We start from the raw sequence: 26784 nt of genomic DNA, 5'->3' as shown, positions 1-26784 counted from the left end.
ACAAAGAATGCCTATCTCATTAACTAAATTTAACTTCGTACAGTCCGCCTTATTACCTTCGGGGCATAGCTCTAGTAACTTTGTTCAAGAGTACTGTAGCACGCTGGGAGCCGTTATCTCTGATTGCAAACTGGTAAACTATAAAGCAAACTAACACACTCATTGGATGATGTAATCAATGATGCCATCTATGATTTCATTTGAGATGTCATCAGTGATGTCATAAAACATCTAATGAGTGATATAATATGTGAGTTCATAAGTAGTGCATGGGGTAGGCTCAAGTTATTGTTAGCACTGCTAAGTATAACTGGTGAATTTCTGAGCTTTTTTTTGTAAGATGAAAATGTTCATGTTGTTACTGACTTATTCGCAGGCTTTTTCAGTGTGGAAATAATATAACCTAGTGGCGGTCGTCATAGGTAGTTAAAGTTAGGAGGATCATGTTACCATAGAATAAGCATTTTTTTACTTGCTTATATCTTTCAAACTGTTTCACGAATCTTGATGAAATTTTCCCAAAAAGTGCCCCAGGGATTCTTGTTGCGCATGGAAAGTTTCAAGGTGATCTGTCAAGCGGGGGCAGAGAATAAGGGGGGGGGGTGTCAACAAAGTTGCGGTTACGATGGTAATTCCTATAGGACCTTAAGACACGACTACAGCCCAAACTGCTTGACAGAATTATACCAAATTTGGCAGAAAGGTAGCTTTCGGTATACAGATATGTTTTTGCTTATTTGGTGTGTATCTGTTCAGTAGTTTTTGGGAAATTTAAGGAAATCCAAATTTGTATATCTCTGGCCGCGAGGACTTTATGAATAATGACGCTCTTGTGCAGGGAAATGAACAGCTCTGATTGGCTGCCAACACTTCAGCCAGGAAGTGTTGGCAGCCATCTTGTGACTCGGCTTCACCTGAGTCCTTAAAAACAATAAACAAAAAACGTGGAAAAAAAGGAAAGGGGCCAGGATAGAGATACCCTTACCCCTTAGCCCTGGGCATAAAAGCATTTTAACAAAAACATTTTTTTTTGCTGCAAATCCACAAAATGCACAAATTTGCTGTGAAAAATAATAAAGAATAAAACAGCAAGCACCATCTCCCGGGCTTGCATATTTTTAAAGCCACTGGTGGGCCAGGTCCCGGGGCAAATAAATAAATAAATAAGGAGGGGGTACACGCCATTCCCCCGCCGCTGGGCTGTTTAGTTCCCTGGGGACTGCCACTTTCCCAGGGATTATTTTTTATTTAATGCAGGGGGTGGATGTCCCCCTCGCAGCCCCGGAATCGCCACCTCACCCGGGCTTCCTTCTTTTTGAATGCAGGGGGCTGCGTGCCCACCACCCCTCCCTGCAGCCCCAGGGATCACCACCTCCCCAACATGAAAAAAAATAGAAAGGGTTCTAAATTCACAGTTGGAGGTGGGCCTGACGGACCCCCTCAAGGAGCCAATAACTAGCATGAGGACTGCCACACCCAAACCCCACCCCAGCTGGCATGTCCCACCAAGCAAACAAACCTTGCTTTTTGCAACTGACAGCTCTCACTTGTAGAAAGTGGAGTTTTCTTCTGTCTTCCCTGCATGCAAATATGCGTGCTGGGAAGACAGATGAGAACATTGAAAACATTACCTGCTTGGGTGAGCAATGCCGGCGCCTGCAGGACACAGGGAGCTGGCTAGGACCGCAGTGCATTTAGACTCCCCCACCGTTTTCTTTTTTATTTTCTCTCTCTTTCTCTCTCCTTCTCCTCCTCCTCTTCCTCCCCCCATTGATGGGATGGAAGAGTGAGAGATTGATACTGCAATGGGCTCTACATACAGTGTGCCTTCTAAGCATCACTGTTGCAGGATGTTTGGTTTGGCAGACATACTTTTTGAAGCACAGGAAGACGGCTTTCAACACATCTTCTGCGCAAAGTTGAGCTTCTTTGTGTAACCTTAGGGTGTTTTTATGTTTTCTAAGGCAATTTCTGTAGGACACATGCCCTGGACCGCCGCATGATGTTACCATTTAGGAAGAAAAGACAATGATTATTGTAATGATTATACTGACATATCGTATGCTTACTTACATAAATGTAAAGTGATTGTGATTTAGACTGTCAACTGAGGTATAGATGTACAGTTTAAACTAGACAATACAGAGATCTCAAGAGCCACCCAGGATGACTGCACTAGTTAAATACCCAAGCATCAGTTTCAAAGGCCATTGTTTCTGTTTGTAACTCCTGCTTATGATGCAACTCAAGGTGCAGTTAACACCACTCAGTTCTTTTGTGCGACAAGACACTCCGACCCCTACAGAGTTTGTGCCAAAGCAAAGTTGTCCTCATGTTATTTTGATGTGGGATAGCATTTTGAGCATTAGTGTAACTCTATTGCTCACAGTTAAGTGCAGAGGTTTAACGTTCATGGGTGAATTTGTAAGCTTAAGATCACTAGCAGTGTTTACAAGAGCTTGGTCTCTGAATCTGAGAAAGAAAATATGCATATGCAAACAATGAACCTGGGTTTCCCGGTCATGCTGTGCCTGGCTTGCCCGGCTTTTGGGAGCCCGGTAGGCCAGTGTGCATCAGCTAAGATAATCACAGGAATGCAAACTGCTTGATTTAATTTATTATAAGAACATGCATCCTATCTGATGATCATGATATTTACATCCTGCATGCCTGTTCAGGGAGGGTTTTCTGCCATTGCTGCTGCTTTAGTGTACAGCAGAAGCAGGTCTGCTGCCTGCATGTGCCACACTTCAATGTTTTGAATTCCTTGATGTGCTTGTGATGAACTCCGTGTTATTCTACAGCAGTAACAAAGACAAGAATTTGTGTCCACCTTGGAAATGTAAAACTAAAGTTTCTTTGACTGTATCAAGGTAGAAATGGTGGTCTCGAAAATTGGGTATTCTTTATTAAAATAAAAGTAGAATAAGTTCAGCTCTCAAGCCATCGTGAAACCCAGATGTACATTCATGTAGATTGCTGCAATGTGCAGTTGTTTGTGCATCACGCCAGCCTGAACTACTAAAAAGCACACACCAAACCTAGCTTGTTATTAAAAAAAAAAGTAGGTTTTATTTTTGTATATTAAGAAGTTCTCACTACTTCATAACTTCCCAGCCACTCAGATACTGATCGACTCACTCATAGACCCATTCAGACATCACACATCCACTCGCAGACCCACTCACACCCTCACGCACCTATTCAGACCCTCATGCACCTACTCAGACCCTCACGCAGTCACCTACAGACCCACTCATACACTGACACACCCCCTCAGACACTGACGCGCCCACTCCCAGACCCACTCAGATACTTATGCACCCACCACACACCAACGCAAAACATCACACATCTGCTCACAGCACCACTGAGACCCTCACACACCTTTTCTCACACCCTTCTATGCCAAAAACATTCTCATCCTTGTACACTCTTGTTAGCGTTGCATCCCCCATGCTATTTTCCCTTCCCTAGTGAGAAAAGCGAAAACACGTTAACAAGCTGTGCGTGGAAAAATACCTGCACCACCGATGTGACGGCTTTTGAAGCTAAGCTAAGCACAAAATGGAGTCAGTGATCAATATGGAATCGTGGTTAAATACAGATAGCATTACACATGCGCAGCAGTAGTAGGATTGACGTATAGAAATAAAAATTACTTTATGAACAAAAAAAAACCAAAGGTTACAGGGATGTTATGAATTTACTCATACAAAATCATAGAAGTTCAGCAGTTATAGTTAGTTATTTCAAGTAGCTATAACTTGCACCCTAAGGTAGCTATAACCCGTGCCCTCGCCATGCATTGCTAATTACCCCAGACATTACAGCACTCATGGCAACTTCTATAATGTCATTAAAAATGTAAATGAAACATTAGCACTTAAATTATTGAAGGGAAAACACTTCATGGCGGTAACTATAACTGCTGAATTTCTGTGGTTTTGTACAACTAAGTTCAGAGCCTAACTATAAAGTCCCTGTAACCTTTTGTTTTTTCAGTGACATATCTATATGTATGTATACATGTGTGTGTTGCAGTCACCAGTAGGTAGTTATATGCAGGTCCTAGTTTCCATATGAAAAGCCCTTTTTGTTTTGCAAATAACTTTGGCGCTGTTTGCCGAATCTTCACACAATTTTCTGAATTAGTACGACAATCACTTCAGCTGCTGTCCTGAAAGTTTCTGGGTGATTTGTCAAGCAGGGGATTGAGAAAAAAGGGAATGGGTCCGAAAAGGATTTTTCCCCCATGCAAACTCCATAGGGATTTTGAACGAAATAGAGGTTGAGTCCTGAGATCCAGATTGCTCATAATATGTATACTCCTGGGGAGTATTTGTCTTCAAGAGGTTCAGTTGATAGAGCTTGTGATAATTATATGTTTGACCCACATTAAAATATGTCTGAATTCTAAAGAAGCAAGTTTCCAAGTCACATCCAGATATATTCAGGTACCAAAACTTTCCACTTTACAAATAGTGGAAGATAAAAAAAAAGTACTTAGAAGAGGATGTACATGGGGAGTGGTCTCTAGTCAAAAAGTCAGTTTGCTTTGTGTCGATTTAATCTGTATGCAACCTGGGCAATTCTCCCTTAATCCTTTTAGGAGAGCACACACGAGTGGTAAAGGCAAGAGTAAACCTACAGCCCGAACCACTGGACGGCATTACACCAACACCTCTTGGTCAATAAAGTGACCTTTTTGTAATTTGGTGTAAATCCTTTCAGTAGTTTGAGATTCCTACAAAAAAAAAAAAAAACATTTGTATATGTAGAGGTGCAAACACTTTGCAAAGCCTCCCGATCTTGTGCAAAGATCTGATTGGCTGCCAACACATCTACCAGGAAATGTTAGCAGCCATTTTGGGACTCTGACTCAGTCCCTCCAAAAAAAGTAATAAAATAAATTAAGAACAAGTTAAAGGGGGTAGGGTAAAAATACCCTAACCATCTAGCTTTGTTGCTGGGGTAATCCTGGGAACCCGCAAGGGCTAAAAACTTTAAAAAATAAAAAAAATAAAAAATTGTGCTGCAAAATAGTGACAGAGGAAAACAAAAAAGCAGTCTCTCCCACGTTAGTTAACATTATGGCCCCCAGGTGGGCCAAGTCCAAGGACAGATTAAGATGTAAAAATAAGGAGGGGTCAGACAAGACCCCCCTCCTAGGGCTCTTTTGAACCCCGGGGACCACCACCTCCCCAGGGCTTTATGTTAAAATGGTAGTGGGGCCATGCACACCCCCCTCCATTGGGCTCCTTGAAGGCCTGTGGACCACCCCCCCAGGGCATTATTTTTAAAATGGATGGCGGCCGCTTGGACACCACCCCCTCTCTTTTTCCTGGGGCTTAACTTTTTCCTGGGGACTACCACCTTCTCGGGGCTAAATTAAAAACTATGCTGGGGGGCTGTGCATAATCCCTGGCCCCAGGGACCACCACCTGCCTGGGGCCAAAAAACATTTTGAAAATGGACCAAGAACTAACTTTCTGCTAAATTTGGTGTAATTCCGTCCAGCAGTTTGGCCTGTAGTCGTGTCTAAAATCCCTATGGAAAATAGCATGGGGAAAAAACATTTTGCCCCCCCCCCCCCCCCACACACACACTTTTCCCAGCCCCTGCTTAACGAGTCACCCTGAAACTTTCAAAACTGTAGCAGAAGTAAGTGACACACTAGTTTTGACAATGTCATGAAGATTCGTCAAACAGCACCAAAGTTATAGGAAAAACAATAATTGCTTTTGCTATGGAAACTAGGGACCCGATTACGATCTTGGCGTATGGAATATTTCGTCACAAACGTGACAGATATTCCATCTAGCGTATTATGGTCTCCATTAGATATAATGGGATCGTAATACAGTGGACAGAATATCCATCACGCTATCCACAACCGCACACTCTATCTCTTGTGATCACTCGCTTGCTGAAATAACCGTTTTTTGCTGAATTTGAAAGCTGTTTTTTTATGTATGTTTTAATGTCTGATAGGGTAAAGTGGAGTGCTGGGACCCTCGCACACGTAATCGAGTAGGACTACTAGATTGTGCTTTGGGAAGCTTAACGTCAGACACAGAGTAAGTAATACAATCGAACATGGATGTATTTAATTTCCTGAAGCAGCATTGCAATACACAATACAGTTTATGTATGTTAATTTACAGAGGAATAAGTTAATCATTTAACTCAAAAAAATTCTTGGTAATCTTTGCATTACGAAATTATGTAAATATATTACAGTTGGCGTATTCATTCTTACATTTCTTCATACCATTTCTGAATGTCCACTTTTGAATTGCAGATACATTTTTGAGAAATAATATCTTAACAAAAACATACGCAGAAAAAAATATTGTGTTCTATTTTCTGGGCATGCAAGCAGGGATTTCGATCCCATCGGTAGGATCGCTTTTAGACCCTACAGTTGATGAGATAGTCTGTTAATCTGCAGAGTAGTGAGTACTGTCAGGTCTCACTAATCCACCTAGGGGTTCTGTATGGAGACTTAACAGAATTGCATGAGACCCTGGCAGAATTTCTTTAGGTATGCTTCTGATTTTGGGTCTGAGAAGTGAAGGAACAGGACAAGACTCTTTCACACATCTTTAATATACTCTGCCCTAGTAAAGGAAGAATGGTACACCACTGTTTCCAGTGATGATAAAAACATTAGTGTAGGTCAAAAATAAAGAGGAACCAAAGAAAATACCTAACATCTTTTAATAACTATCTGATAGAACCTGGTCTTTTTTTCTGCTATTGTTTTGAAATGTACAGAGTTCCACATATCTCACATTTATTTCAGGTTCATAGATAGAGGAATCATATCTAGTGCTGTGGGATTGTCTAGCCTTATATTTATTTTGATACTTTATTTATAAGGTGACACATATAGGGTAACCATCAATTACCCTTAGAGGTCTACACAAATCTTTGGACTCGGATAGGAGTGATAACGAACAGCATTGACAATATCAAATCAATAAACATCAATTTCAATTTGGAGTAAGTAATTTATACGCACCGTGACCTATATGGCCATGAATCACCACACCAATTTTGTAAAGTTCAAACATGTATTTCCCTTTAGATTAATAATGCTAAGATCACGTAAACCAAGCACAAGACCAAATGATAAATGTACAAGAATAACACAGGCTGACCAAATCTTCGAAAGGATCTGAACCTAGACAGAATATTTATAATTAAGCATTCAGGAACCAGCATGCATAATAACAACAATAACAGATGAATGATGAACACAGAATACATTTAGTTATTGCAGATGAATTATTTACAATAAAATTATATGAAACAGTCGAATTTAGACTTTGGCATCCTTAACAATTAGTAAATTTGATAAGCATGTTTGGGCTTCATGCAAAAGAAAAGACAACAACAATTAATTTGGAAAACATCTAGCTATGTCGCTAACCAAAAAAGCAGTTCGATTTTCTAAAAAGAGAAAACATAAAAATCTGCAAGAAAGACAAATGCACATTTGGTTATTCCTCTGCAAAATGGATCAGCAAGCAGGAACGTCTTCATCAGTGGAGCATCTGGTCTTCATTGTTCAGCATCAGTATTATGAATGGGGAAACAGTTCAGTACATTTTAGGCCAAATGTATCTGAACTGACAGAATCATAGACAGGGAACTCGGAAAAACAGGAACACATCATTTCCCTAGCATAGCTGACATCACCTACACTTTGCTATATTAAATCCCTAGACAGCAGCGAGCTACATTTCAATTGGTCAGACTATGGGGTGTTTTGGTGTTCAGCCAATAACTCTTGATCCACGTTTCAGAAGTATCTTTTCTTAATTTTCTCCATTCACGATTGGCTCATCTTCTCTGCTCTTGGTCACCAGTTTCCGCTGTAAAATGCAATTGTTGCAGGTTATACATGAGCACTGAAGACTATTGTTCCTGAGTACACATTATTTCATCCCAGGAAGCCAGAAAAATGTTACAACATAAGAACATAACTTCTCCACAGTGTGAAAGTCAGACAGGATGCTTAGAGAAACATCATTTTGCAGAGTTAACACTTTTAAAACATTGCCTCTGGAAACATACTAAAATGTGAGGCCTTTTAAAACCAATGCTAAAACATGACAAATAAAACATTTCATTATATTTAAACTATTAATCCCTTTAGTACATATTAATATTCATTTCTCAGTACATTTAATCATCATTAAACACAAAACATTTCATTTTACCTTATTTATTACATATTAATGCATATTATTTATGGTGCCCACCATATCAACTACACGTTTTGATTTATTGATAAATGATCTCAAATAGACTTTTTAATATGTTATTTCATACTATATTTAATAATACCATTTTTAATAATGTTTCCACTCCAACAGTGCTCGTCCTCAGAATGTACCATAGCACAGCAATTATCCTGGTTTGCTACCTGCTAAAAAAGTGGACATTTTCTGTACTGTGTTACGCTAAATAAAAATATTTGTGAACAGTTAGTACAAGTAAAAGAGTATAAACAGACAGTACACATGTCCCCACATATTCTTGAGAAGAAGGCATGAGATTTGTACATGTCTGAAACTCAATACTAACAATAGGAATTCTATTTTCCATGTGGCCTATCATGTCATTTTACAAAAAAAAAAGAATTGAAACAAATATAAAAAAACTATACAAGCCTATTAAAAACATCACTAATCTGCAAGTCTTCATTGCATTGGAAAATTACACAATACATCTTGTATTGTATTTCCTTACCAAAGACAAAGCTTAAAGAGCATGGGTCACAAACCTTGGGTCAAAAATCAAGCCCTGACACATAGGCTTCTTTTTTCTTATTAATAATGAATCATAGAAAACCATCACATCATATCAAATATAAAATATACTGAAAATAAGGCAGTAAAAAGATGCCTCATGTTATTTGATATGGCCCTTGCCAGAGCAGATTTTACAGTTTTGTGTATGGTAAAAATAGCAGTTCTCAGTATTATCCAGTCTAATGGAACTGTACTGACCTAGAAAGGATAAACGTATGAGCCAGTCGTTCGAGAATTTTAACCTCTGACCTGCTGTTTATTCACAGATTTCTGCATCATCCACTTATCAACTTATCTCAGTGTACTGGTGTACAGTTTCAAGTTGTATTTGCATTGGGCCTTTTCACTGGGAGTTGGAGCAATATTCAACAGCAATAATTGCAAAAGTAATGGGACACAGCAAATGGCTGCATTATGCAGTTCATAATTACAGCACAGTAGTACATTTGGTGACAAAATGTAAATAGGATTTGGATGGCTGTTGATGTAAAGTAGATGTGGGAATTGTGGAGGGACAAAGCTCCAGGCAATAGTTCAGCAATATCCTTTTCTGAGGAATTGGCTTCTTCTGGTTTGTGCGTAAGCATCAAAACAATAATCGGCCAGCAATATGCACACTAGCGTGTACCCCTTGTCATTGATTGTTAAAAGAAGGTATCTTTGTATACACATTTTGAAATGTTCATTTTCAGTTTGTATTGATGTATTTCATATCACCCTGACGAGAATCAACTCTCTGGAACTGAGTCTATGTCAGCACATTCTAAGTAACATTTTTATAAAACTTGTTTTGCAGGATTGATGGTTTACCCTCCATTTCTGCGCTTAAGTTTAATGGAGCTTTGCAGATGGCTGTGGGAACATCTACTGGACAGGTAATAGTGGTGGACTTGGTTGTTTCTTAAACACAAAGTGAACATTTACCTCTGCTCTGAGAACTCGGCTTCCCCTCCAGTTACTCATTGTATTTATGCCTCTCACCATGTACAGCTCTTAGCTCCCTTTTGTCTGCCTTTGTGCATCACAATTATCACATACAAAGAAATGTGAATTCTTGTAGGAGACGGCAGTCAGCACATCAGATTGCTGATATGGTACTCTGGCATCGCTGTCCCAAAAAAATAAAAGGAGCTGAGGGATAATTGAACCTCAAGTGAGGATGAAATGCTTCGAACAAGAGTTGTGCCCCAAGGTAACCCTGCTATGTACTGGCACCATGAGAATAGCCATTGACATCCTCCGAGTGTAGCCCTCGGAGTCCCTGATTAGAGCACAAAATATGGCTGCAGCTGTCCCTCCGTGAGAGCTGCTGCTGCTCCTCCCTCTGACTTACAGCTGCAGACTAGGTGGTGCATGATGGCTGGTGCCTCCTAATCCGAATTCTGAGATTGGAGGTGGAATCACAGAGCTGACTGATGCCACAGAAGGAACAGGAAAGCAGAACACCTAAGGAGTTCTTCCTCTGCTGGGAGTCAATATGGATTGGCTGAAACAGAAGGTGACTCCTGGGTAGCTCCTTAAAGTTAGGGGAAGCAATATTGGTGGACGTTTTTAATGATTTAACTGCTGCCATTAGCAGTATTAATTCTACAACGTCTGCTTGTAAAGTGTTTAGAGGGTTATAGAGAAACCTTGGAGGACTAAGCAAGAGGATACAACATCAGAAAACTTGGATTTCCACAATTTCAGGAGGCCAACCACCTAGGGTGTTTGTGTGATTCTTCTTGGAAGCTATGTTGCAGAGTGAGCAGGCTGTGCAGCTGGTTATACCTTTGCAGCAGGAGGTGATAAACTTGTTTTATGGGCATTTTATAAAACAAGAACAACAAAATTGCTCCGTCATCAAGTTATGTAAGATTTGGGTGGGTCTTTTACATTCAGTGCTATCCGCCATCCTTAGTTTGCCCCTAGTTCATTGAATTTGATCAGGCTGATCCCAGTGTGTGGCTTCACACAGATGTTCTTGTACTTTCAGTAGCCACCATTTGCTTCCCATGCAAGGGAGGAGATAACTTGGGCTACATCCAAACTGAAGGACCGAGCATCTGAGACTGTAAAATTATATTTGTTTTAAAATTCAGACGTACAGGCCAGGACAAATGAAAAGAGTTATTAAGCAAAAGAAGAAAAGCCTCCTGACTTGTAATGTAACAGCATCACTCTGGTACTCAGATAGATTATGAGTCTTTAAGGGGGATATTCTTATATCTTTAAACAGTTTGTTCCACTCTTGATTTCCTGAACTATAAACATATTGAACGCCATGATTCACATTGTTGGTGCCCAACTGTGCAAACGCTTCTGAAAGGCCCTGGGCAAGCAGAAGTTATTGGGCCACAAACTTGGTGTTTGAGGCCTTTAACCACTTCTGTCCTTGGGCCTGGCCAACTATGGTGTTTCAAATTGAACTCCAAGACCACCCTTTCAGCTCTTGACCCTCAGATTAGGAGGCAAGTAGTCCAAATCTTTTCAGCCAAAGAGTGGGAGATTGAGTCTCAAAGCTCGAACGTTATCAAATAGTATGCAGTAATGACTGTCCAATCCAGTGAAGATAAGTAATTCATTAAACAAATACACATAAAGAAATATGCCTGTGGGCACAGGTGCTACATGGGAAATATTAGCAACACAAAAGGATGATGGACGGAGTGCTGACAATGCAAACACTCACCCCCAGTCACAGATCTGGGTTTAATCCATCGTTTTTTTGCTGCCCATGCCATTCCAGTTTGGACCCAGCCATATGCAAATCAGTCTTGACCCTGTTCCCCATGGGAACAGTCCAGCCCGAACTGCCAGGCCAGGTCTTCCCTGGACTGGAAACAAGCATCCTGGGACCGGTTTCGGGGTTTCACCCCTCATCAGCCAGGCTAGCTTGAATCCAGTGGCATGGGAAGCACGGGACCCACGTCTGGGCATACCCTTCCCACTTAGGGCAACATTAGCAACACAAAAGGATGATGGACGGAGTGCTGACAATGCAAACACTCACCCCCAGTCACAGATCTGGGTTTAATCCATTGTTTTTTTGCTGCCCATGCCATTCCAGTTTGGACCCAGCCATATGCAAATCAGTCTTGACCCTGTTCCCCATGGGAACAGTCCAGCCCGAACTGCCAGGCCAGGTCTTCCCTGGACTGGAAACAAGCATCCTGGGACCGGTTTCGGGGTTTCACCCCTCATCAGCCAGGCTAGCTTGAATCCAGTGGCATGGGAAGCACGGGACCCACGTCTGGGCATACCCTTCCCACTTAGGGCAACATTAGCAACACAAAAGGATGATGGACGGAGTGCTGACAATGCAAACACTCACCCCCAGTCACAGATCTGGGTTTAATCCATCGTTTTTTTGCTGCCCATGCCATTCCAGTTTGGACCCAGCCATATGCAAATCAGTCTTGACCCTGTTCCCCATGGGAACAGTCCAGCCCGAACTGCCAGGCCAGGTCTTCCCTGGACTGGAAACAAGCATCCTGGGACTCAAGCTAGCCTTGCTGATGAGGGGTGAAACCCCGAAACCGGTCCCAGGATGCTTGTTTCTGGTCCAGTGAGGACCTGGCTTGGCAGTTTGGTCTGGACTGTTTCATTGAGGAACAGGGTCAAGACTGATTTGCATATGGCTGGGTCCAAACTGGGGTGGCATGGTGAGCAAAAGAACGATGGATTAAACCCAGATCTATGACTGGGGGTGAGTGTTTGACAATGTTCAGCATTCCGTCCATCACTTGTTGTTTTTGCTACATGGGAAATAGGCAAAAATATATCCTGCTTAGAATTATCTCACAGGTGCTGGCTCAGTGCAAATAAAGTATGCAGACCTCTGTGCTGGTGGCCCCTGGGCGAGCCCCTCAGTGCCACAGTCACTAGCACACCCCAATACAGCTTTTCTTAAAGGTGAAAGAGTCCAACTTTCTGATGGATACTTCTACCTGCAGATTCCTTACCTGTAGAATAATCTCATGTGACAGACTGGATCCGGAAACTTCAAAGCTCTCACGTCACTAGCAGGGTGTACTGGCTTTTTGACAACAGAAGTGGAGTCAGTTCACATCATTAAAGCCTTATAGCACCTGCCCCAGTGCAACATCATCAGTTCCCTTTTTTACTGCGTCTTTGATGCGGATCGAGAATTCATTTTCTCTGAGAGTTATGAATTTTCCTCACAAACACATTTTTTTAAAATTCACTGTTATGTCTCCCCCACCCCACACCCTCAGGCTTCAACCCTTATAGGGACTGCAAGGGACAGATATCCATCAGAGACACCTACACCATCTGCTTGTGGTGCCTAGGCTCTGGCTACGATTTCTGCTACTACAACGTTTTCAGAAGTATGCACCTAAAGGGGGTAAAGGAGCCAGAAACCAAACTCTGTATGGCTTGGACCCTTGAGCAAAGACGTTAGAGCGAGGACAACGTCCTGATCCCCATCCTCTCATTCTTCCAAAGCAAAGAAGCACAGGAAGCACAAGAGGCATGAACGGAGGTAAGTTGCCCAAGCGGCCTGGACTCCAATGAGATATTCGTCTTCTGAGCCTAAATTAGTTGAAGTAAAGCCTTCTAAACCTTCTGCAGCTGGTTCTAAGCCTGTTCCACAGCCAGACCTGACCCTTGAGCCGCCCACACCAGCGTAGGCTACATCGGCGTCAGTCCCAGGTTCGTCTGGCACCTGAGTCTCCAGTGCTGGGTACAGGCCCCACAGCATTCCTCAATGCAATGTTTGGCATCTTTGCTATGACTTCAAACTCCTGTGGAGTACCACTGGGAGCTGGAGCGCCATATGGCCTTCGTATGTTTATACCAGTGGGTCCATACGGCACGAAAACTAGTGCTTCAAGACTGGTTTCAACCTTTAGAAGGTGGATAATTACTCCATTCTGCCTTCAGTGTCTTGGCCAGCCTTGCCCTGAAGCCACCGATGACTCCGCATGAGTCACAGCTGGAGTCGCTGGCACCACCACCCCCACCACCTCTTCCTATGGAATTACCCCTGCCTCGGAGGTCTAGAAAAGGAAGTTCAAAGCTTACTGGAAAAAGAGGAATCTAAACTGGATCCATGACCTGTTTGATTTGGACTCTGATCCCCTGAACCTTTGCGCTCAAGAGGGTGATCAGGAAGCTAATCTCTATGAAGTTCCAGGATTGTCGTCAACTAGTGGCCTGGATTCTTCTTCAGAAAAGGAGATGGAGTTTCCTACAGGACCTGACTCTGGATGTTGCCTTGTTTCACTGAGTGGTCAGAAAGGCGACAGAGGTGATCGAACTACAGTTCCTGTTTGTGGACATAAAAACTAATGTCCTCAGGGAGGTGCTTCTTCCATCTGTTCTGACATCGGAATCAGTGAGGCTCTGGTAGAACCAGTCCTGGCGGCTTGGATAAACACTCCTTTGAACTAGCAGTTAACGCGTTGTCAGGTGACATCGCCCTGCTCTAGAAGACCCATCTTTTTTCTCAGCTCACCCTTCACCAGAGAACCTAGTGATCCAGGAATCCTGTTCTTCAGTCCACACACACTACAACACTGGTAGCTAACACACTTAAGAGAGAGTGAGAGGAGTTTGTACTCTGTATAGACAAACATACAGAGACAGCCAAACCTCTTATGGAATTATCATATATTCATGTGCTCACAAAGAATGATCAATCCTTACTTACTTAATTGGTATGCTACACTAGTGCATTCCACACCAAGCACTGGAAAGCATCCCAGAGCACTGCTGTTCTCTGGTTGTACAGTTTCCTAGTTATGGGTTCCCTAGTATAGGTGACACTAAGTTCCTATATCGTCAGGTATTTTATCCCTTTCTTAAACTGCTACACCTTTATTAAAATTGTACGTGGGTGACCTGAAAATGGTGTTAACTGGTGTATCTACCATTAAACGGGGTGGGCAAGTGTAGGAAGTTGGCTCTGTATGTGCTATTTCAAAGTAAGGAATAGCATGCACAGAGTCCAAGGGTTCTCCTTAGAGGTAAAATAGTGGTAAAAAGAGATAATACTAATGCTCTATTTTGTGGTAGTGTGGTCGAGCAGTAGGCTTATCCAAGGAGTAGTGTTAAGCATTTGTTGTACATACACATAGACAATAAATGAGGTACACACACTCAGAGACAAATCCAGCCAATAGGTTTTGTTATAGAAAAATATCTTTTCTTAGTTTATTTTAAGAACCACAGGTTCAAATTTAACATGTAATATCTTGTTTGAAAGGTATTGCAGGTAAGTACATTAGGAACTTTGAATCATTTCAATTGCATGTATACTTTTCAAGTTATTCACAAATAGCTATTTAAAAAGTGGACACTTAGTGCAATTTTCACAGTTCCTGGGGGAGGTAAGTATTTGTTAGTTTTACCAGGTAAGTAAGACACTTACAGGGTTCAGTTCTTGGTCCAAGGTAGCCCACCGTTGGGGGTTCAGAGCAACCCCAAAGTTACCACACCAGCAGCTCAGGGCCGGTCAGGTGCAGAGTTCAAAGTGGTGCCCAAAACGCATAGGCTTCAATGGAGAGAAGGGGGTGCCCCGGTTCCGGTCTGCTTGCAGGTAAGTACCCGCGTCTTCGGAGGGCAGACCAGGGGGGTTTTGTAGGGCACCGGGGGGGACACAAGCCCACACAGAAATTTCACCCTCAGCGGCGCGGGGGCGGCCGGGTGCAGTGTTAGAACAAGCGTCGGGTTCGCAATGTAAGTCAATGAGAGATCAAGGGATCTCTTCAGCGCTGCAGGCAGGCAAGGGGGGGCTTCCTCGGGGAAACCTCCACTTGGGCAAGGGAGAGGGACTCCTGGGGGTCACTTCTGCAGTGAAAGTCCGGTCCTTCAGGTCCTGGGGGCTGCGGGTGCAGGGTCTTTTCCAGGCGTCGGGACTTAGGTTTCAGAGAGTCGCGGTCAGGGGAAGCCTCGGGATTCCCTCTGCAGGCGGCGCTGTGGGGGCTCAGGGGGGACAGGTTTTGGTACTCACAGTCGTAGAGTAGTCCGGGGGTCCTCCCTGAGGTGTTGGTTCTCCACCAGCCGAGTCGGGGTCGCCGGGTGCAGTGTTGCAAGTCTCACGCTTCTTGCGGGGAGATTGCAGGGGTCTTTAAAGCTGCTCTTTTGGATAAAGTTGCAGTCTTTTTGGAGCAGGTCCGCTGTCCTCGGGAGTTTCTTGTCGTCGTCGAAGCAGGGCAGTCCTCAGAGGATTCAGAGGTCGCTGGTCCCTTTGGAAGGCGTCGCTGGAGCAGAGTTCTTTGGAAGGCAGGAGACAGGCCGGTGAGTTTCTGGAGCCAAGGCAGTTGTTGTCTTCTGGTCTTCCTCTGCAGAGGTTTTCAGCTAGGCAGTCCTTCTTGTTGTTGCAGGAATCTAATTTTCTAGGGTTCAGGGTAGCCCTTAAATACTAAATTTAAGGGCGTGTTTAGGTCTGGGGGGGTTAGTAGCCAATGGCTACTAGCCCTGAGGGTGGGTACACCCTCTTTGTGCCTCCTCCCAAGGGGAGGGGGTCACAATCCTAACCCTATTGGGGGAATCCTCCATCTGCAAGATGGAGGATTTCTAAAAGTTAGAGTCACCTCAGCTCAGGACACCTTAGGGGCTGTCCTGACTGGCCAGTGACTCCTCCTTGTTGCTTTCTTTGTTCCCTCCAACCTTGCCGCCAAAAGTGGGGGCCGTGGCCGGAGGGGGCGGGCAACTCCACTAAGCTGGAGTGCCCTGCTGGGCTGTGACAAAGGGGTGAGCCTTTGAGGCTCACCGCCAGGTGTTACAGCTCCTGCCTGGGGGAGGTGTTAGCATCTCCACCCAGTGCAGGCTTTGTTACTGGCCTCAGAGTGACAAAGGCACTCTCCCCATGGGGCCAGCAACATGTCTCTAGTGTGGCAGGCTGCTGGAACTAGTCAGCCTACACAGACAGTCGGTTAAGTTTCAGGGGGCACCTCTAAGGTGCCCTCCGGGGTGTATTTTGCAATAAAATGTACACTGGCATCAGTGTGCATTTATTGTGCTGAGAAGTTTGATACCAAACTTCCCAGTTTTCAGTGTAGCCATTATGGTGCTGTGGAGTTCGTGTTTGACAAACTCCCAGACCATATACTCTTATGGCTACCCTGCACTTACAATGTCTAAGGTTTTGTTTAGACACTGTAGGGGTACCATGCTCATGCACTGGTACCCTCACCTATGGTATAGTGCACCCTGCCTTAGGGCTGTAAGGCCTGCTAGAGGGGTGACTGACCTATACTTGCATAGGCAGTGAGAGGCTGGCATGGCACCCTGAGGGGAGTGCCATGTCGACTTACTCGTTTTGTTCTCACTAGCACACACAAGCTGGCAAGCAGTGTGTCTGTGCTGAGTGAGAGGTCTCCAGGGTGGCATAAGACATGCTGCTGCCCTTAGAGACCTTCCTTGGCATCAGGGCCCTTGGTACTAGAAGGGACTTATCTGGATGCCAGGGTCTGCCAATTGTGGATACAAAAGTACAGGTTAGGGAAAGAACACTGGTGCTGGGGCCTGGTTAGCAGGCCTCAGCACACTTTCAATTGTAAACATAGCATCAGCAAAGGCAAAAAGTCAGGGGGCAACCATGCCAAGGAGGCATTTCCTTACACAACCCCCCCCCCAAACGAAAGAGGATGAGACTAACCTTTCCCAAGAGAGTCTTCATTTTCTAAGTGGAAGAACCTGGAAAGGCCATCTGCATTGGCATGGGAAGTCCCAGGTCTGTGTTCCACTATAAAGTCCATTCCCTGTAGGGAGATGGACCACCTCAACAGTTTAGGATTTTCACCTTTCATTTGCATCAGCCATTTGAGAGGTCTGTGGTCAGTTTGAACTAGGAAGTGAGTCCCAAAGAGGTATGGTCTCAGCTTCTTCAGGGACCAAACCACAGCAAAGGCCTCCCTCTCAATGGCACTCCAACGCTGCTCCCTGGGGAGTAACCTCCTGCTAATGAAAGCAACAGGCTGGTCAAGGCCATCATCATTTGTTTGGGACAAAACTGCCCCTATCCCATGTTCAGAGGCATCTGTCTGCACAATGAACTGCTTAGAATAATCTGGAGCTTTTAGAACTGGTGCTGAGCACATTGCTTGTTTCAGGGTGTCAAAGGCCTGTTGGCATTCCACAGTCCAGTTCACTTTCTTGGGCATTTTCTTGGAGGTGAGTTCAGTGAGGGCTGTCACAATGGATCCATATCCCTTCACAAACCTCCTGTAATACCCAGTCAAGCCAAGGAATGCCCTGACTTGAGTCTGGGTTTTTGGAGCTACCCAGTCCAGAATAGTCTGGATCTTGGGTTGGAGTGGCTGAACTTGGCCTCCACCTACAAGGTGGCCCAAGTAAACCACAGTTCCCTGCCCTATCTGGCATTTGGACGCCTTGATAGAGAGGCCTGCAGATTGCAGAGCCTTCAAAACCTTCTTCAGGTGGACCAGGTGATCCTGCCAGGTGGAGCTAAAGACAGCAATATCATCAAGATAAGCTGTGCTAAAGGACTCCAAGCCAGCAAGGACTTGATTCACCAACCTTTGGAAGGTGGCAGGGGCATTCTTTAAACCAAAGGGCATAACAGTAAACTGATAATGCCCATCAGGTGTGGAGAATGCTGTTTTCTCTTTTGCTCCAGGTGCCATTTTTATTTGCCAGTACCCTGCTGTCAAGTCAAAGGTACTTAAGAATTTGGCAGCACCTAATTTGTCTATGAGCTCATCAGCTCTAGGAATTGGATGGGCGTCTGTCTTGGTGACAGAATTGAGCCCTCTGTAGTCCACACAAAACCTCATCTCTTTCTTTCCATCTTTGGTGTGAGGTTTGGGGACTAAGACCACTGGGCTAGCCCAGGGGCTGTCGGAGCGCTCAATTACTCCCAATTCCAGCATCTTGTGGACTTCCACCTTGATGCTTTCCTTAACATGGTCAGACTGTCTAAAAATTTTGTTTTTGACAGGCATGCTGTCTCCTGTGTCCACATCATGGGTACACAGGTGTGTCTGACCAGGGGTTAGGGAGAAGAGTTCAGGAAACTGTTGCAGGACTCTCCTACAATCAGCTTGCTGTTGGCCAGAGAGGGTGTCTGAGTAGATCACTCCATCTACTGAGCCATCTTTTGGGTCTGATGACAGAAGATCAGGGAGAGGTTCACTCTCTGCCTCTTGATCCTCATCTGTTACCATCAACAGATTTACATCAGCCCTGTCATGGAAGAGCTTAAGGCGGTTCACATGGATCACCCTCTTGGGGCTCCTGCTTGTGCCCAGGTCCACCAGGTAGGTGACCTGACTCTTCCTTTCTAGCACTGGGTAAGGGCCACTCCATTTGTCCTGGAGTGCCCTGGGAGCCACAGGCTCCAGAACCCAGACTTTCTGCCCTGGTTGGAACTCAACCATTGCAGCCTTTTGGTCATACCAAAACTTCTGGAGCTGTTGGCTGGCCTCAAGGTTTTTGCTTGCCTTTTCCATGTACTCTGCCATTCTAGAGCGAAGGCCAAGTACATAGTCCACTATGTCCTGTTTAGGCTCATGAAGAGGTCTCTCCCAGCCTTCTTTAACAAGAGCAAGTGGTCCCCTTACAGGGTGACCAAACAGAAGTTCAAAGGGTGAGAATCCTACTCCCTTCTGTGGCACCTCTCTGTAAGCGAAAAGCAGACATGGCAAGAGGACATCCCATCTCCTTTTGAGTTTTTCTGGGAGCCCCATGATCATGCCTTTTAATGTCTTGTTGAATCTCTCAACTAAGCCATTAGTTTGTGGATGGTATGGTGTAGTGAATTTGTAAGTCACTCCACACTCATTCCACATGTGTTTTAGGTATGCTGACATGAAGTTGGTACCTCTGTCAGACACCACCTCCTTAGGGAAACCCACTCTGGTAAAGATACCAATGAGGGCCTTGGCTACTGCAGGGGCAGTAGTCGACCTAAGGGCAATAGCTTCAGGATACCTAGTAGCATGATCCACTACTACTAGGATATACATATTTCCTGAGGCTGTGGGAGGTTCCAGTGGACCAACTATGTCCACACCCACTCTTTCAAAGGGGACCCCCACCACTGGAAATGGAATGAGGGGGGCCTTTGGGTGCCCACCTGTCTTACCACTGGATTGACAGGTGGGGCAGGAGAGGCAAAACTCCTTAACCTTCTGGGACATATTGGGCCAGTAGAAGTGGTTGACTAACCTCTCCCACGTCTTGGTTTGTCCCAAATGCCCAGCAAGGGGAATATCATGGGCTAAGGTCAGAATAAACTCTCTGAACGACTGAGGCACTACCACTCTCCTAGTGGCACCAGGTTTGGGGTCTCTGGCCTCAGTGTACAGGAGTCCATCTTCCCAATAGACCCTATGTGTTCCATTTTTCTTGCCCTTGGACTCTTCAGCAGCTTGCTGCCTAAGGCCTTCAAGAGAGGGACAGGTTTCTTGTCCCTTACACAGCTCTTCCCTTGAGGGTCCCCCTGGGCCTAAGAGCTCAACCTGATAAGGTTCAAGCTCCAAAGGCTCAGTTCCCTCAGAGGGCAGAACTTCTTCCTGAGAAGAGAGGTTCTCTTTTTCTGACTGTGTTGCAGTTGGTTTCCCCACTGACTTTCCTTTTCTCTTGGTAGGCTGGGCCATTTTTCCAGACTCCAGCTCTACTTTTTCACCCTGTGCCTTGCATTGTGCGCTTGTTTTTACACACACCAGTTCAGGGATACCCAGCATGGCTGCATGGGTTTTTAGTTCTACCTCAGCCCATGCTGAGGACTCCAGGTCATTTCCAAGCAGACAGTCTACTGGGATGTTTGAGGAGACCACCACCTGTTTCAGGCCATTGACCCCTCCCCATTCTAAAGTTACCATTGCCATGGGATGTGCTTTAGTCTGATTGTCAGCGTTGGTGACTGTATAAGTTTTTCCAGTCAGGTATTGGCCAGGGGAAACCAGTTTCTCTGTCACCATGGTGACACTGGCACCTGTATCCCTCAGGCCCTCTACACTTGTCCCATTAATAAAGAGCTGCTGCCTGTATTTTTGCATGTTAGGCGGCCAGGCAGCTAGTGTGGCTAAATCCACCCCACCCTCAGAGACTAGAGTAGCTTCAGTGTGGACCCTGATTTGCTCTGGGCACACTGTTGATCCCACTTGGAGACTAGCCATTCCAGTGTTACCTGGATTGGAGTTTGGAGTGGAACTTTTCTTGGGACAGGCCTTGTCTCCAGTTTGGTGTCCAGACTGACTACAGTTTCGACACCAGGCCTTTTTGGGATCAAAGTTTTTACCCTTGTACCCAGGATTGTTTTGTGAAGAGGCTCTGGGCCCACCCTCCTGTGCAGGTTTTTGGGGGCCTGTAGAAGACTCTTTACTATTTTTATTTTTGGCTGTCTCACCACCTTTCCCCTGGGGAGGTTTTGTGACCCCTTTCTTTTGGTCACCCCCTGTGGAAGTTTTGGACACCCTAGTCTTGACCCAATGGTCCGCCTTCTTTCCCAATTCTTGGGGAGAAATTGGTCCTAGGTCTACCAGATGCTGATGCAGTTTATCATTGAAACAATTACTTAACAGGTGTTCTTTCACAAATAAATTGTACAGCCCATCATAATTACTTACACCACTGCCTTGAATCCAACCATCTAGTGTTTTTACTGAGTAGTCTACAAAGTCAACCCAGGTCTGGCTCGAGGATTTTTGAGCCCCCCTGAATCTAATCCTATACTCCTCAGTGGAGAATCCAAAGCCCTCAATCAGGGTACCTTTCATGAGGTCATAAGATTCTGCATCTTTTCCAGAGAGTGTGAGGAGTCTATCCCTACACTTTCCTGTGAACATTTCCCAAAGGAGAGCACCCCAGTGAGATCTGTTCACTTTTCTGGTTACACAAGCCCTCTCAAAAGCTGTGAACCATTTGGTGATGTCATCACCATCTTCATATTTAGTTACAATCCCTTTAGGGATTTTCAACATGTCAGGAGAATCTCTGACCCTATTTATGTTGCTGCCACCATTGATGGGTCCTAGGCCCATCTCTTGTCTTTCCCTCTCTATGGCTAGGATCTGTCTTTCCAAAGCCAATCTTTTGGTCATCCTGGCTAACTGGATGTCCTCTTCACTGGAGTTATCCTCAGTGATTTCAGAGTTGTTGGTCCCTCCTGTGAGGGAACCAGCATCTCTGACTATTATTTGTGGAGTCAGGGCTTGAGAAGCCCTGCTCTCCCTAAGTAGGACTGGAGGGGGGGAATTTCCCTCCAAGTCACTATCTTCATCCTCTGAGTTGCCACCCTCAGAGGGGTTGGCCTTTTCAAACTCTGCCAAAAGCTCCTGGAGCTGTATTTTGGTAGGTTTGGGGCCCATTGCTATTTTCTTTAGTTTACAGAGTGACCTTAGCGCTCTCATCTGTAGATGGAGGTAAGGTGTGGTGTCGAGTTCCACCACAGTCACATCTGTGCTAGACATTTTGCTTCTAAAAGTTGGAATACTTTTTAAGAATCTAAAACTGGTTCTAGAATCTAATTCAAACTTTTACAAACTTTTAAACTCTAAAAGAAATGCTAAACAGGATCTAACACAAGGCCCTAGCAGGTCTTTTAAGAATTTAGAAAACTTTTCAAATTGCAAAAATCAATTTCTAATGACAATTTTGGAATTTGTCGTGTGATCAGGTATTGGCTGAGTAGTCCAGCAAATGCAAAGTCTTGTACCCCACCGCTGATCCACCAATGTAGGAAGTTGGCTCTGTATGTGCTATTTCAAAGTAAGGAATAGCATGCACAGAGTCCAAGGGTTCCCCTTAGAGGTAAAATAGTGGTAAAAAGAGATAATACTAATGCTCTATTTTGTGGTAGTGTGGTCGAGCAGTAGGCTTATCCAAGGAGTAGTGTTAAGCATTTGTTGTACATACACATAGACAATAAATGAGGTACACACACTCAGAGACAAATCCAGCCAATAGGTTTTGTTATAGAAAAATATCATTTCTTAGTTTATTTTAAGAACCACAGGTTCAAATTTAACATGTAATATCTTGTTTGAAAGGTATTGCAGGTAAGTACATTAGGAACTTTGAATCATTTCAATTGCATGTATACTTTTCAAGTTATTCACAAATAGCTATTTAAAAAGTGGACACAGTGCAATTTTCACAGTTCCTGGGGGAGGTAAGTATTTGTTAGTTTTACCAGGTAAGTAAGACACTTACAGGGTTCAGTTCTTGGTCCAAGGTAGCCCACCGTTGGGGGTTCAGAGCAACCCCAAAGTTACCACACCAGCAGCTCAGGGCCGGTCAGGTGCAGAGTTCAAAGTGGTGCCCAAAACGCATAGGCTTCAATGGAGAGAAGGGGGTGCCCCGGTTCCGGTCTGCTTGCAGGTAAGTACCCGCGTCTTCGGAGGGCAGACCAGGGGGGTTTTGTAGGGCACCGGGGGGGACTCAAGCCCACACAGAAATTTCACCCTCAGCGGCGCGGGGGCGGCCGGGTGCAGTGTTAGAACAAGCGTCGGGTTTGCAATGTAAGTCTATGAGAGATCAAGGGATCTCTTCAGCGCTGCAGGCAGGCAAGGGGGGGCTTCCTCGGGGAAACCTCCACTTGGGCAAGGGAGAGGGACTCCTGGGGGTCACTTCTGCAGTGAAAGTCCGGTCCTTCAGGTCCTGGGGGCTGCGGGTGCAGGGTCTTTTCCAGGCGTCGGGACTTAGGTTTCAGAGAGTCGCGGTCCGGGGAAGCCTCGGGATTCCCTCTGCAGGCGGCGCTGTGGGGGCTCAGGGGGGACAGGTTTTGGTACTCACAGTCGTAGAGTAGTCCGGGGGTCCTCCCTGAGGTGTTGGTTCTCCACCAGCCGAGTCGGGGTCGCCGGGTGCAGTGTTGCACGTCTCACGCTTCTTGCGGGGAGATTGCAGGGGTCTTTAAAGCTGCTCCTTTGGATAAAGTTGCAGTCTTTTTGGAGCAGGTCCGCTGTCCTCGGGAGTTTCTTGTCGTCGTCGAAGCAGGGCAGTCCTCAGAGGATTCAGAGGTCGCTGGTCCCTTTGGAAGGCGTCGCTGGAGCAGAGTTCTTTGGAAGGCAGGAGACAGGCCGGTGAGTTTCTGGAGCCAAGGCAGTTGTTGTCTTCTGGTCTTCCTCTGCAGAGGTTTTCAGCTAGGCAGTCCTTCTTCTTGTTGTTGCAGGAATCTAATTTTCTAGGGTTCAGGGTAGCCCTTAAATACTAAATTTAAGGGCGTGTTTAGGTCTGGGGCGTTAGTAGCCAATGGCTACTAGCCCTGAGGGTGGGTACACCCTCTTTGTGCCTCCTCCCAAGGGGAGGAGGTCACAATCCTAACCCTATTGGGGGAATCCTCCATCTGCAAGATGGAGGATTTCTAAAAGTTAGAGTCACCTCAGCTCAGGACACCTTAGGGGCTGTCGTGACTGGCCAGTGACTCCTCCTTGTTGCTTTCTTTGTTCCCTCCAACCTTGCCGCCAAAAGTGGGGGCCGTGGCCGGAGGGGGCGGGCAACTCCACTAAGCTGGAGTGCCCTGCTGGGCTGTGACAAAGAAGTGAGCCTTTGAGGCTCACCGCCAGGTGTTACAGCTCCTGCCTGGGGGAGGTGTTAGCATCTCCACCCAGTGCAGGCTTTGTTACTGGCCTCAGAGTGACAAAGGCACTCTCCCCATGGGGCCAGCAACATGTCTCTAGTGTGGCAGGCTGCTGGAACTAGTCAGCCTACACAGACAGTCGGTTAAGTTTCAGGGGGCACCTCTAAGGTGCCCTCTGGGGTGTATTTTGCAATAAAATGTACACTGGCATCAGTGTGCATTTATTGTGCTGAGAAGTTTGATACCAAACTTCCCAGTTTTCAGTGTAGCCATTATGGTGCTGTGGAGTTCGTGTTTGACAAACTCCCAGACCATATACTCTTATGGCTACCCTGCACTTACAATGTCTAAGGTTTTGTTTAGACACTGTAGGGGTACCATGCTCATGCACTGGTACCCTCACCTATGGTATAGTGCACCCTGCCTTAGGGCTGTAAGGCCTGCTAGACGGGTGACTGACCTATACTTGCATAGCAGTGAGAGGCTGGCATGGCACCCTGAGGGGAGTGCCATGTCGACTTACTCGTTTTGTTCTCACTAGCACACACAAGCTGGCAAGCAGTGTGCCTGTGCTGAGTGAGAGGTCTCCAGGGTGGCATAAGACATGCTGCTGCCCTTAGAGACCTTCCTTGGCATCAGGGCCCTTGGTACTAGAAGTACCAGTTACAAGGGACTTATCTGGATGCCAGGGTCTGCCAATTGTGGATACAAAAGTACAGGTTAGGGAAAGAACACTGGTGCTGGGGCCTGGTTAGCAGGCCTCAGCACACTTTCAATTGTAAACATAGCATCAGCAAAGGCAAAAAGTCAGGGGGCAACCATGCCAAGGAGGCATTTCCTTACAGCAAGGAAATAACTTGCATCTGTTTTCTGTTTCAGCACTCAAATATTGCCCTAACGGGTCAGGTGCCTTCCTCAGGACTGTAGGTCTTGGTATCCAACATCAAATATTGTGAAACAGTCCCTGTCGTAGGGCATGTTAAGCAAGTGCGTTCAAGTTATCTTTTATTTTTCCATAGGATAGGGGCAACAGCAGGGGAAACATCATTTTCTCATAGAAAAGTTATACTCTGGGCAGAAATTTTGCATGTTTCCCGCTTCAGGAGACAAGTGTAGCTAGGGCAGCAGCAGCATAAGCTTTCCCCATCATAGGACATGTGCACATCAGGCAGCAGCAATGCAAGCTTCACTTTCTCACCGAACATGTACATCATGACTGTAGAAAAGCAAGTTTCCCTCTTTCACAGAAGGAAGCAAGTGCAGTCTTTTATTACCTGCAGTACAGATAAGGCAGGGCAGACTAGCAGAAGATTTCACTGCTCACAGACAACGTACAGTTTGGGCCTCAGTGATGTCGTTTACAGATAGATCTCTTCCATGTGTGCCTAACTCATCGAAAGGAATATAGTGGATAAGTTACTGAATAAGCCATTTCTGACACCATTCTCACATAGATGATATTCCGCGTCAGCATCCTGGTGGAGCTGCTGCTGTCACCTGAAGATCTGCGGTTAGTGGTGATTCTTTGGGTGTCCATGTAGTGAGAAATAGCCAATACTTAGTAGGGTATTGTTATTTGGAGCAGTCCCGACATATCATAGGCTACTATGATGCAAACTGGACCACAGATTCCAACCTGCTTGATAAGATTTTAATTCCGTGTGCTAAATAGGGAATAGCAATGTCAGCCTCCATGCTTCATTTGTTCAAAATAGCCGCCACTCCTCCCTTTTATTTACATTTAAAACGGTCTGTATTGTTTGGATTAGGACATGAAAGGCCTGGCCAATCGGGTATGAATAATATTAACTTAATTTTCTTCTTGGGTACAATGCCAAATTTGCACAGTGGTACACGCAGCATTTCTTATGGAAATACAGACATCAATCAAAAAAATAAAAAACACCTGCCTGCTGCCTGCATGAAACTGTGTTAAGCTTACACCCATTTTCATGTGCCTTCATGAGCATTAATCAGTAACACATGCTTAGATAGTGGCCGGAACTTGTAATAAACTGTTCATACTAGATCAATGATATTTACATTAAAACCTACTCGAATTCAGTTTTTATTTGCAAGACTTAAGGTGTACAGTGGACCGCCTTACACTCATCCCATGGTTTCCCTATTTAGTTTAATGTAAGGCGCGCTCCATTTTCATTGTTTAAATGCATCTTTCTGATTTTGTTTCTCTGATGAAAGACTTGTTTGTTTGTTGCAGGTTTTGTTGTATGATCTCCGATCCAGTCATCCATTAATTGTTAAAGATCACAACTACGGGCTGCCAATTCAATCTATACAGTTTCACGACAATTTAGAGTTGATTTTGTCTGCTGATTCCAGAATTATAAAAATGTGGAACAAAAATACAGTAAGTATTTTTAGCTGGGATCGTAACTTGTGCTTCCACAATGAATTGCTTAGTAAAATTACTTTGCTTAGGTATGTTTTTTATCTGAAATTGAA

General features: G+C 44.9%; 1 protein-coding gene across 1 annotated transcript in view; it reads left to right on the top strand.

Annotated features, from left to right (window-relative positions):
* NOL10 (nucleolar protein 10) overlaps positions 1–26784 on the top strand; it is a 644646-nt gene that overhangs the window by 183635 nt on the left and 434227 nt on the right. The window contains exons 9-11 of the mRNA XM_069235931.1: positions 5995–6080; positions 9622–9700; positions 26540–26689. Of these exons, the coding sequence (XP_069092032.1) occupies positions 5995–6080; positions 9622–9700; positions 26540–26689 (315 nt within the window). The remainder of the gene's footprint in view (positions 1–5994; positions 6081–9621; positions 9701–26539; positions 26690–26784) is intronic.

This window comes from Pleurodeles waltl, chromosome 5 (genome assembly GCF_031143425.1).
Source record: "Pleurodeles waltl isolate 20211129_DDA chromosome 5, aPleWal1.hap1.20221129, whole genome shotgun sequence".
Lineage (NCBI taxonomy): Eukaryota > Metazoa > Chordata > Amphibia > Caudata > Salamandridae > Pleurodeles > Pleurodeles waltl.
This window is presented reverse-complemented; position numbering and strand designations above follow the sequence as displayed.